This window comes from Sturnira hondurensis, unplaced genomic scaffold (assembly GCF_014824575.4).
Source record: "Sturnira hondurensis isolate 20B ecotype Veracruz unplaced genomic scaffold, ASM1482457v3 Scaffold0018097, whole genome shotgun sequence".
Taxonomy (NCBI): Eukaryota; Metazoa; Chordata; class Mammalia; order Chiroptera; family Phyllostomidae; genus Sturnira; species Sturnira hondurensis.
In genome coordinates, this window is record NW_028090728.1 from 1,264,480 (window position 1) to 1,276,709 (window position 12,230).

The 12,230-nt window shown below is 52.6% G+C and overlaps 1 protein-coding gene across 1 annotated transcript in view; it reads left to right on the forward strand.

Moving 5' to 3' along the window:
* The first annotated feature begins 2,485 nt into the window (after positions 1 to 2,485).
* SLC47A2 (solute carrier family 47 member 2) overlaps positions 2,486 to 12,230 on the forward strand; it is a 30,661-nt gene continuing 20,916 nt past the window's right edge. The window contains 11 exon segments of the mRNA XM_037068864.1: positions 2,486 to 2,662; positions 3,564 to 3,669; positions 3,945 to 4,013; positions 4,673 to 4,821; positions 5,478 to 5,520; positions 7,961 to 8,005; positions 8,221 to 8,318; positions 8,740 to 8,837; positions 9,882 to 9,995; positions 10,626 to 10,693; positions 11,687 to 11,794. Coding sequence (XP_036924759.1) covers positions 3,592 to 3,669; positions 3,945 to 4,013; positions 4,673 to 4,821; positions 5,478 to 5,520; positions 7,961 to 8,005; positions 8,221 to 8,318; positions 8,740 to 8,837; positions 9,882 to 9,995; positions 10,626 to 10,693; positions 11,687 to 11,794 — 870 coding nt within the window. The 5' untranslated portion in view covers positions 2,486 to 2,662; positions 3,564 to 3,591.

Consider the following 12,230-nt stretch of genomic DNA (forward strand, 5'->3'; position numbering starts at 1 on the left):
ATCCAAGATTGCTCTATCTAACAAAGCTTTCATTCAGAATGGAAGGACAGATAAAGTGCTTCTCAGATAAGGTCAAATTTAAGGAGTTCATCATCACCAAGCCCTTATTATATGAAATGTTAAAGGGACTTATCTAAGAAAAAGAAGATAAAAAATATGAACAGTGAAAGGACAGCAAACTCACAGTTATTAACAACCACACCTAAAACAAAAGCCAGCTAAAAGGACAGCTAGATCAGGAGCAGAACCATAAAAATGGAGATCACATGGAGGCTTAGCAACAGGGAGTGGGAGGAGGAGAAGGGGGGAGAAGGCACAGAGAATAAGTAGCATAGATGGTAGGTAGAAAATAGACAGGGGGAGGGCAAAAATAGTATGGGAAATATAGAATCTAAAGAACTTGTGACACATGGACATAAACTAATGGGGGGAATGGCGGGGGAGGTGTGTGCAGGGTGAAGGGGAATGAAGGGGGTGATGGAACAACTATAATGGCCTAAGCAATAAAATATATTTTTAAAAGATTTCATTTATTCTAAAGATTTTATTTATTTATTTATTTATTTATTTAGAGAAGGGAAGGAAGGGGAAAAGAGAGGAAGAGAAACATCAATGTGTGACTACCTCTCCCGCCCCACCTACAGGGGAGCTGGCCAGCAACCCAGGCATGTGACCTGACTAGGAATTGAACCAGTGACCATTTGGGTCGTAGGCCAGCACTTAATCCACTGAGCCAGGCCAGCCAGGCTTTCCATGGTCCTCCTCGATTGTCCACCCAGGGAAGAAACAACAGTGCTAATTATTGGTGTCACAAGGATTCTCGGAAACCAGAATGCTTACTGACAACACCTGAAGTGTCTCAGAATTTCCTGTTCTATCTCCTGCCTCCCTACTCTTCCCGGGGCTTGGTAGTTTTGGGTCCTTCTTCCCTGTGAGGGTCCTCACCAGTAGGGCTAGAGACTTTATCGCTCTGCCCTTGTCCAGGGTTGGGCGCTGGGAATGAGTTGGATAGGAGACAAGGGAATGGAGGTGGGGCAAAAGTGGGGACCATGCATGTGTCTGTGCCAGACAGTGGGACTGCAGAATCTTTGCCACCTGTCCCTTAGGAAGCAGAGCTGAGTCCTCTTCCATCAAGTCTTAGCCAGCCCACATGGAACTCTGGCCAACAGAACAAGGCAGAAGTGACCTCTGTCACCTTTCAGGTGGAGTCCTGATGTGGACGTAGCTCCCACCTGAGCTCCTGGGATGGCTCCTCTTCAGGCCAGTGCCACACTCGGAGAAGTCCACGCTGCACAGAGAGGCCCTGTGAAGGAGGGGCAAGTGCGCACATGTCAGTTTCAGAAGAGCCCCGGCCAACAGGCGGCACCCCTGCTGGCCACTGCAGGCCACCAGGTGAGACTTCGGATGCCCTCACCACACACTCCACCAAGTGGGAGCAGCGGGGTCCACATAACAGACACCCCCGAGGCTCAGGCTCTGGGAGCAAATGAAAGTTTTTCAGTTACCCTTTCAGAAGAGGAAGCCTACCCAGCTGAGAAATGGCCAGAGATGACAAGGACATGGAAGAGGACACTGCACTGGAGGATGACATAGTGAATACTGGCAATGACCTTGTAACCAGAACGTTGTAGCTTTTAATCTGGCTCCCTCCATTTTTGTGTCATACACTAGTGATAGTTACAGCGGTAATAAAACGTCTTCCCTTTTTCCTTTCTTAGTGGTAAAGTTACTATGAGTGCACAGGCTGTGGAATACTCCAGTAGGAGCTTGGCAGGATGAGGGAACGGACATTGCCCAGGTGACCCAGATGTCCAAGCCAGGGGAGCGCTTTGGAACTAGGTGTGAAGGAAGGAGGTTGTATGTGATGTGAGGAAGGGCATGGTGTGAGGTAGCCCTGGAGAGGGTTGGAAAGAGCACCTTCTGCTCATTTTTTGTCCTGACTCACTCCCTCCATGCAGCTCTGGGGGCTGTGCCAGGGGATCTTCTGGCCACCACCTCACTGAAGGGGTAGAGGGGTGGGAACCAGCTGGGCATATGAGAGAGACTGGAGCCCAGTCCTCCCAGGGCAGGGTTCTTGAGTAGCCCACCTGCATGGAACCTGGGATCTGCTGCCTGGCTCTCTGAGCCTCCATTTCTTCATCTGTGAAATGGGAGACATCTGGGCATAATCCTGCAGAGGTGTAAGACTCCCAGCATTCCAGCCCACCCCCCAGGCCCTGCCCCCTCTGCACATCTCATACCCTGCCCCTCCTGGGGCTGTGCTGCTGACCCTTGGGGAGAACAGGCACAAGGCACCCACAAGCATCAACCTGGGTGACTTCCACGTGTCCAGGGCTCTGTCCTGTCTCTCCCCATGGCCAGGGCCAGCAGGCTGCCCAGGGAGGCGAGGCAGATCCTACAGTTCTCTGAGGCAGACCCTCCGCCCCTGCCCCCCACACTTATTCATTGGCCAGGGCATAGGACAACTCAGGCCACCGCCAGCCAAGGCTGCCTGTGGGAGTGCTCAGATGTGCAGGTGGTAAGCAAGCGGAAGGCTTGGAATGGACAGTCTCCAGGACACAGTTCCCTTGGAACAAGGGGGCCATGGCCCTGCCCTCGCAGGCTGGTCCCCGTGGTCTTTAGGGCTGAGGCATGGAAGCTCTTTGTCTTGTCTGGACCCCTGGTAAGGAGGTGGAGGTGAGGGGTCGTGAGGCTGGAAGCCAGCAGCTGTCCAGGCACCATTTGGGTGTGTTGGGGTGGCTCACAGCCCTGCCCCAGGAACTTTCCACATTGACTGTGCTCAGACTGCACCCGGGGCTGCTGCCCAGAGCAGGTGACAGCAGGATGACTGTCCCTGGAGAGTGCCCGTGGCGGGGGGTGGGGGGGGTGGTGGCGCTGTGAGGCCTGGCCATGCTTAGCAGGGACTGGTGTGTCCTCCTTCAGAATACTACAGGAAGGCTGGGTTGAAACATCTCATGATGACATGTGAGATCCATTGATGCGGGAGCCTACAGATCTCCCCGAAGAGGCGTTTGCAGAGAATAATGGGCTCTCTGCCATTTTTATTGCCAAAGAAAAATGGCTTTAGGTACATTTTGTTCGGACCAGAAAAGCTAATAGATATGTGCTCCCTGTAAAAGTTTCAGACCAAACAAAAAGTTATAAAGAAGAAAGAAATTCATCTCCAATCTCACCACCTGGACATAAGTGTTGCTAAGCTTTTGATGGATCTTATCCCTCCTCTTCTGTATTTGTACATGGCCTGGCTGAACGCTTATAGTAACTACATCAACTGCAGGATTGGATGCCTGTGTTGGGCTCCAGGTCCCAGGCCCTGAGCAGGTGTCCCTTGTGCATTCCTGCATGGTCAGGCAGGGGAATGGCTGCCTGGGGTTAACAGGCTGCTGCCAGTGCAGAAGGAGCAGCACTCAGGTCTCCCGATCTCCCAGCCCTGGTTACTGTGTCAGCCTCAGCCACATTCTTGGGCAACATGCCTGGTGGCTGTTGTAGATCACTGGCATGAATGTGGGGCAGCAGGCTGAGGCACACGGAGCAATGACCCTGACCCAGGCTGCCCCCTCCAGGTCCTGATCCAGATGCTGTCTGTCCTTCATGATCTATGTCGTGAGCTCAGCGTTCTGCGGGCATTTGGGCAAAGTGGAGCTGGCATCAGTGATCCTGGCAGTGGCCATAAGTACAGCCAGGACTATAGGACTGTCTCTCCTGGGCTTCTCCCTAGGGTTCCAGGGAGAAAATACAGCCTGAGGGCTGACAGCTGCATTCGTAGCTGGGACCTGAGGCCTTCACAAGGTGGGACACAGCATGTGCGGGCAGGACACCAGCAGATGTGAGTGTCTGGCTCAGCTGCACATCACAGCTGCTGCTGGGTGGCCTCGCAGCACATGCAGGGTCCCCTCCTTGGGCTCTGCTTGACGACCCTTGTGTTCTCTCCTGTGTGGCTTCAGTTTTTCAATGTTTGCGGAGTTTCCGTAGGATTTGGCTTTTCCTCAGCATGTGACACCTTGATGTCTCAGGTAGGTGAGCCCCCTGGAGCTGGGCAGGGCCAGAGCCAATCCCCCAACTGCCGCAGAAATGGTGGGAGTGGGGACCCCCTCCCAAGCCCCTCAATGCTCCCTGAACCCTATGGGGCAGCTGTCTTCTCCTGTCCACGCAGCCCCTGAGGATCAGGTGCTGTCAGGAGACTGGACCCTCTCCTTTGAAAGAGTCGGGATAGGCAGGCAAGAGAATACTGGAAGGAAAGGGGCGGGGACAGTTCCCCGCCCTGCTCAAATGCTAAGGGTGCATACATGGGACCCCTTGCCCTCGGGGACCCAGAGTTCTTGGTCTACAGTGGACCTGGGAACCTGGGTCGGCCCTGGCTGCTGCTTCCTAGCAGGGTGACGTGGCAATGCTCTCGGAGCCTCGCTTGCCTCCATTGTGATGTGGGGAAAAGACGTTTTCCTCACCAGGCCCCTTAGGGAACTGGGACCATGGGTGGACAGAGGTTGGTACTCAGTAAATAGCCGCTGTTGTAATTCTGAGCCGGCTGAACCCCTGCAGAGGCTGCCAAACTTCTGCCTCTGAGCGGTGCCTACTGCACGCAGGAGCCATCCAATGGCTCTGGCACCGCCTGCCGAGCTCCCGAGCTCCCGGGGACAGAGGAGGCGCTCAGCCCAGGCCTGCTGTTTTGCAGAGCTTCGGCAGCCCCCACAAGACGCAGGTGGGTGACATCCTGCAAAGGGGAGCGCTCCTCTTGCTTCTCTGCTGTTTCTCATGCTGGGCGCTCCTCCTCAACACCCAGCACATCCTGAGGCTCCTCGGGCAGGACCGGGACATGTCCAGGTACCGCTTGGCTCTTCTGGAAAGCCAGGGAAGGAGCCCCAAAAGAAGCCCCCCTCCAGGTCCCGCAAGCAGTTGCATGCACCTGGAGGTTCCAGCTTAGTTGTGGGGATTCCTCCGCGCAGCGTGGTGCTCCAGCTGTGACCAGCAGAGGGCGGGCAAATGGCCAGTTTTAACTCACAGCAAAGAGAAAGATGAGGATTTGCTTGGTATTTGCGTTTGCGTCCCAGTACTAGTTGGAACTTCACCTAGGGTTTTGAAGAAATGACGTGCGCACTACCCCACATTCCAGAAAAGAGAAAGAGAACCGAACCAATTTCTGATGAATTGCACTGTTTATTATTAACTTTAGAGATGTCCCTCAGAGGAGTGCCTTGTTCATTTTATATTATGTGCACTTCATTTGATTATTTCTTGATAAGAGAGAACCTTTTTTTTTACCCCCTTACAAACCACGTTTTACTCCAAATTTAGGTTCCCTAGTTACGAGGCCTCTTCCGTTGGGTCCTTGCTTCCTCCCCCTGGCACCTTCCCTACTACTTACTCAAGGTCCCGGGTCTGGGCCGAGACCTGCCCAGGGCCTGGGGAAGCCTCTCCTCAAACCCGGGTTCCTACGATGTGCACCCCCTGACGAGGGCACACTGCTCCTCTCGCCGCAGACTGACCCAGGAATACGTGCTGATCGCCATACCATCGCTTCCGGTAGGCGCTGTCTGCCAGCCCGGCGGGTGCAGGCACCCTCTCTGGAATCTAGCTTTCTGCCTTTCCACCCTACCCGCTGGGGAGGCTCCTGGCCCTGCAGCGACTTCCTCTGTGCGGTGAGGATGCTTGAAGGGGTGGGAGAGAAGTTCCCCTTCCAGCCGGTGCGGACCGGGCTTTTAAAAAGTAATAAAATGTGTTTTTCTGATTAGAAAACCATTTATTGGAGAAACTGTAGAAAGCCTGGGGAAGAAAAATTCCAAATCACCTGTAATCCTACCACCCAGAGAGAGCATAGGTTCTCCTTTCAGGTTATTTCTATTCATGAGTTGTGTTTTCAAGCACACACACACACATCATTTGAAATGAGACCAGTGTGTGTATATTGCATTATAATCTGCTTTTTCCCTTTCAAATATGTCATTAGTCTCTTGACATGATTAAATAGCCTTGCACAACAGTCATTTCAAAGGCTTCATAGTATCCTATAGTGCCATGATTTATTAACCAATCTCTACATGTTAGGTATTCAGGTTGTTTCCAAAAGTCACTATTATAAATAAACATTCTTATAGAAAAACTTTGTGAACATTTGTGATGATTTCCTTAAGATGCATTATTGGAATTAGAGTCATTCTGTCGATGGCTTTTGATACTAATTTGTATGAGTTGTACTTCCACTAGCAATGCCCTCATCAGCAGAGCATTATTAATTGTTTCCAATTAGAAGTAGTTTTAACGCGTACTTTATTGCCAATGAAGTTGAACATTTTTTCATGTATTTATCAATCATTTGTTTTTCTTCTGTGAATTGTTTATACACCCTTTGCTTATTTCAGTGGGTTAATCTTTCTCTAATTTTAACTTGTTAAATAATAGCTTAACCCTTTGTCATTGTTGAATTTTTCATTTTGTCACTTGCCTTTTAATTTTTTGATATATTTGACTTAAAGAATTTTTAATGTTGATGAAACAGATCCATAACCTAACTTATTCCTTATATCTGTCTTTGATTAGCTTAAAAACAACCCATATCAAGATTATGTAAAATTTGCTATATTCTCTTTGAATCTTTTTTGGTTTATATCTAAGACTTTAGTCCATTTAATGAACTCTTTCTAAGATTAATTATTGACTATTCCCTTCTTACTTTCCTCCATGAGTTGATGAAGTTCTAAATAAGCAGTGTGTCCACTTGGGGCAGTTCCTGAGATTTATGGCCTGACCCAGTGGTCTGTACATCTACTCTGGAATCCGCCGCCACTGTTAGATTTGTTGAAGCTTGGTGACATGTTACTTACTCCCTGGCAGTTCTGATTCAGGCATGGTCTTGCCAGCTGGAGTTGTCTTCTGCCTCTGGAATTTCAGCATCTCTTTGTTCTCTGAGGCACCAGGAGGCAAAGTTATGGAGGAAAGCCCTGGGAAGGGAATAGGTCATGTGACTTCTGATTGCCCTAAAAGGTGCCCAGGTCTGGCAGGGTGATCCCAGCTACACCTACACTGGAAGCCCAGTGTCCTGACCTCTTTGGGGCCCGGCCAGCTCCATGGAAACCACCTTTTGGTTCTTTGCACGGAGATCGTGGTACCTCGGACAACAGGGCCATTGTGCCAGGGCAGGAAAACACCTATAAAGTTGTCACCATGGCAACTCCTTTATCAAATGAAGCAAGTCCCTTCCACAAAATGCAGACACAAAATTTAATTAACAATAAAAATACTTACAAAAAATATTTACATAATGCTTATCTAACATTTAAAATACTTAAATCTGCCAAATACTGTTTTGTGAGCACTTTACACACATATATGTATATATATAAATATTAAGTATACAGATATTATTATACTCATTATAGATGAGGAAACAGGCAAGAGAGGTTATATAATTTGCTGGAATCACACAGCCCCTAAGAGGTAGAACCAGTATTTAAACTCAGGCAGTGTAGTTCTAGCTTCGTGCTCTTCAACCCTGTGCTAACACTAAAAAAGAAGCAGAGGGCTAAGGGAAGGGAGGGGACAAGACAGCTTTGACAGAGGACAGAGGGCAGCAACCAAACCCTGGGGTGGTCACAACCTGTGGGTTTGGGCTCTGGCATGTCCTGTACACAGGCCCCCAGGCAGCCCTCCTAAGGTGATGGAAGGCCGGTGTTGGCAGCTGGAAGCCCTGCCAGGCCCTGCCTCCTGGGCTTGGAGGTCTCGGAGCCAACACTCCCTGCCTGCTTACCTCCCCCTGTGGCCCAGCAGGGCCCTTAGGGTCCTCTCTCCCATAGGTAGGGTCAAGCGCACACCCAGGTGAAGCCTACCTCCTGGGTCTCAGACGTCGTACTTTGATGAAGTAATTGCCCCCGAACTCAGATAGCTAAGAAATATCTGTTAATGTTCATCTGGTTGTTTTTTTGGTAGTTGTTTATTTGTGTGTATATATATATTTTATTTCATACAGGTGATTTTTCTTTACAACCGGCTGGCAAAATATTTGCAAAATCAGGTACAGGGTCCTGGCTGGAGGGGTGGCCAGCACACTGCCCTGTTCCACTGGGGAGGGGAGCCTGGGGCTGTCTCCCCTCTGCACCACCTGTGAATCCTCAGTGCACTGGTACAGTGGCCAGTGAGGAGCTGCATGTGTCCTAGATGTGCCCACACTCGTCCACACCCCCCTGGTCCGCCCCACCCCATAGCAAGGCCAGTTTTCATTTATTTCAGGAAATCGTCTGGCCTCAAGTCCTCAGTGGCATCATGGGCAACAGCATCAGTGGCTTAGCCAACTACATCCTGGTTTCTGTGCTGAGCCTGGGGGTCAGGTGAGGCCAATGGGCTGAGGAGGACTGGTCTGGGAAGCACTGCCCATTGAGTTCCCCACCCCTCACTGGGGAAGGCCAGTTATCATCCTTACCTCTCTCATGGAGGCTGCTCGCACCATCCTGAAGTGGGGTGTCCTGAGGAACTTGATAGGGACTCACCACCAAAGAGAAAGGGGAGGGGCCCCTCCACAACCATGCACCTGCCTTCTAGGAGGGGCCGAGAGGGGGTGCCTGGCAGGATATGGTGGTAGTGGTGCAGGCAGCTTCGGTGGCTCCTGGGCAGGGCGAGCACTGGGACCAGCTGCTGAGCCAGCCTCGCCTGTGCCTGTGCACCTCCATGCCCTGCGGGCTCCAGCACAGGACCACCTTTCCCAGGGACAGTGCTGGCCCAGTTCCAGTCCTGCTCTCCCGGCTTCCCCAGGGGCTCTGCTTACGCCAGCACCGTTGCCCACGTTGTACAGACGACCTTTCTGTTCCTGTACATCGTGCTGAAAAAGCTGCACGTGGCTACATGGGCAGGTGGGGAGACTGCCCTGCTTTCTGGGGTGCAGAACATCAGGCAGGCCAGTCCAGACACAGGGCATTCCTTCGTCAAGAAGAGGGCTCAGCTGGAGCCCCATGGGGAGGAGGAGCCCCATCCCCTGCCTGCCTCTATTTCCTTCAGGGCCCCCTTCCCTTTGCTCCACCCCTCAGAACTTCACCCCCAAGTCCCAGGGTCCCCTCAGGCCAGATGCCACAGCGCAGAGCCCTGCTGGAGACAGGCCCAGGGAGCTTTCTGCTGTCTCCTTGATGCCAGGATGGTGATTAGAGTAAAGAACACAGGTAAAATCCCAGGTGTCAGCTGTGGGCTGAGTGCCTGGCATTCCTGATTTCAGTTACAATTCACAACACCTTATGATTACATTTTATTTAATGTAAATAAATAACTCCCTCCTACATGGAGGGAGTTGAGGTAGAGAGAGGTTAAGTAATTGGCCCCAAAGATAGTCCCTGATGGGTGCTGGACTCCATGCCCATCTCCTCCCAGGCTTCAGGTTCTGAGCTTTCCTGCCTCCCAAAGCTTGGCTCTGTAGCCTGTGGGCTCCGTTTCCAGGCATTGAGGGAAGAGCCCTGGGGCCCCCAGGGAGTTCCACATGGTGGGGCCCTCTCCAGTCTGCACTGTCCTCTGCCTCGAGCAACCTTCTGCATCCTTGAGCTTGTGCCATTCTGCCAACAACCCTTCTGGGAAGGCAGGGCAAAGATAAGAACTCAAATTTTCAGATGAGGAAACAGAGCCCAGAAAGGGCAGGGTCCTTGCCCAAGGTCCTATGGTGCTGCAAGCCCAACAGGAAGCCAAGCTGTGCCTGGGGCTCCTGTCCTGAGCTGCTCCATGGCGCTGGCCAAAGGAGCTGGTGCCCTGTCCCTGAGTTCTCCGCCCCTACCCACTCCTCCACCTGCACTGGACCAGCTGGTATGCTGTGTAAAATACCAAGCGGCTGGATCTGCTGAACTGAGCCTAGGAATGGGCAGAGGGTAGGCTCACAGGGGGCGCTGCCGCTCAGCTCTCAGAGCCTCTGCTCCTAGGCTGGTCCATCCAGTGCCTGCAGGACTGGGGCCCCTTCTTCCGCCTGGCTGTCCCCAGCATGCTCATGATATGCATCGAGTAGTAGGCCTATGAGATCTGGAGCTTCCTCCTGGGTATGTAGACAAGCAGGGCCAGGGGACCAAGTGGGCAACTCCCCCAGCTCAACTGCCCCCTCTGGGGCTGGCCCAGGCCCAGGTTAGGTCCTTTGCTCACTCATCTCCCCATCCTTCTGTAAGTTTCCAGAAGGCACTGCCACAGCGCCCCATCAGAGGTGGTCGAGTCAGTTGAAGGGACCAGCATGCAAGCACAAGTGGGCGGGGCAGGTGTGAGCATTGGTACCCAATCAACTTGCCCGAGAGTCAAAAGGCTGGTGCTGCAGTTGCCCCAGAGACCTCCTTGTCCAAACGCTACCCCATTTACAGATAGGAAAACCAAACCCCGAGAACAAGAGAGACTGACCAGAGTCACACAGTGGCAGAGCAGAAACCTTAACTTGGGTTTCCTGGTCCCGCTATAGTAGCTCTCTTTTCATGCCATGCCATATCCTTCAAGTTCAGCCTGAGAGACAAACCACACCGGGAAACAGCCTGCAGCAAATGCCATAACTGGGCAGGATTTTTCCAGAGGCTGAAGGCCAAGCAGGAACATTTTTGTTCTGAATCTGCCCTTCAAAATCATTTACCCTTGGCCTCCTGAGCAGAGGGGTGTTCTGTCAGCCCAGGGCCCCTCACTCTCTCCCACAGGCCTGTGCAGTGTTCTGGACCTCTCAGCCCAGGCTGTCCTCTAGGAGGTGGCCACAGTCATCTACAGGGTGAGGCTCTGGGGCTGCCTTTGCCATGCCCGCCACCCTGGCCCACACCCCCCACTGCCCTGGGGGTGTTGTGGGAGGGGGCAGGCTGCCACTCCTGGGGCCCCTCCCTGACTTCCCATGCCCACCAGCAGGCCCAGGCCCTGCGGACTCGCACACAGGCAACCCGCAGTCTCCACCCTGCGGGTAACACTGAACTCATATGATGCTACAATTTTTTGGACCTAATTAACACCATTTAAAAACTGGGAGGTTTCACATCATCATCTGGATTTTTGCATTTTCTCAAAAAATGGACATTCTACCTAGCAGTGGGCCCTTGTTCCTGCACCCCCTTTGGAGAGAGCCAGGTGACAGTGCACCCTGGTGGGGGCATTGCTCTTCTCCCACACCATCCCAGGCCCTCCTTTCCCCACAGCAGCGTGGGCTGCCCCTTGCTGCTCACATATGAATCTGCCGGGCTCCTGGGGCCATGCGGTCTGCGAGCCCCTGTTTAAGCCAAGGTTCCACAAAAGTCTACAGTTACAAAACTCATTTATAAGGTGATTCTTATTTTTACCACTTTTTCCATTTAAGAAAACACCACCAATTTTTTTCCTTAAATGGAGCTTTTCCGGCATACTTAGGGCCATTTCACCTTTTAAAAGTTCATTTACTCACGAGGTTTTGGGAACACAGCGGTTTTGACTGCAGCCAGTCTGCCTGTGATGTTTAATGGAATGGATGGAGTGGATGAGGGGCCGGCTGGCTCACTTGGGGTATCCCCACCCATCTCCCAACCTCAGATGGGTTGGGTGCTGTTTCCTGCAGCCGTGAACACCCTCTCCTCTTCGGGGCATCCCTGGGCACACACTGCCCTACTGCCCTCCTGCCCTCCCGCACCAGGGCCTGGGCCACAGGACCATTGCCAGCTAAGGGCCTCCTCCTGGTGCAGCAGTTGCCTTACATGGGGCAGAGTGTAGCTCCACTGACAGCGCCTCCTTCCCCTGATCCCAGGTTCCAATGGGGCTCAGCATCTCGGTCTGTGTCCAAGTAGGAATGTTTCTGGGAGCTTCAGATATTGTGCAGGCAAAAAGATCGGCTGTCTCAGGCGTGCTCTGCATAGGTGGGTAGAGTCCTCTTTTGGGTGGGTGGGTGGCAGGGCTTGGAAAGCCAGGGGAGGGCCTGGCCTGTGGGAGGCAGGGCTAGCCGTGGGAGTGGACAGGTTTACCTTCCAAGCCTGCAATACCTGCATTCAGGCCCACAGCAGTGCCTGACAGTAAGTGGATGGTGCCTCAGCCCTCAACCCAGTGAGCAGCAAACGCCTCCCTTGTCTGACATGCCCCTTCTTTCCTCCTCTGCTGCTGGGGCTCCTGGGCCCTTGCAGGGACAGCTCATTGCCACTCCCCTTAGTGTGACCCTTTGAAGGCTCTTCTTTCCTGAGCCTTGCCTGCCAGCTGCCCAGGGTTCCCTGCAAGCTTTCCCTCCCAGAGTCTCCAGGAGCTTGGGACCTGGGCATCCTACTCTCAGATGGAGCCAGTCTTGTATACTCCACCGAGGC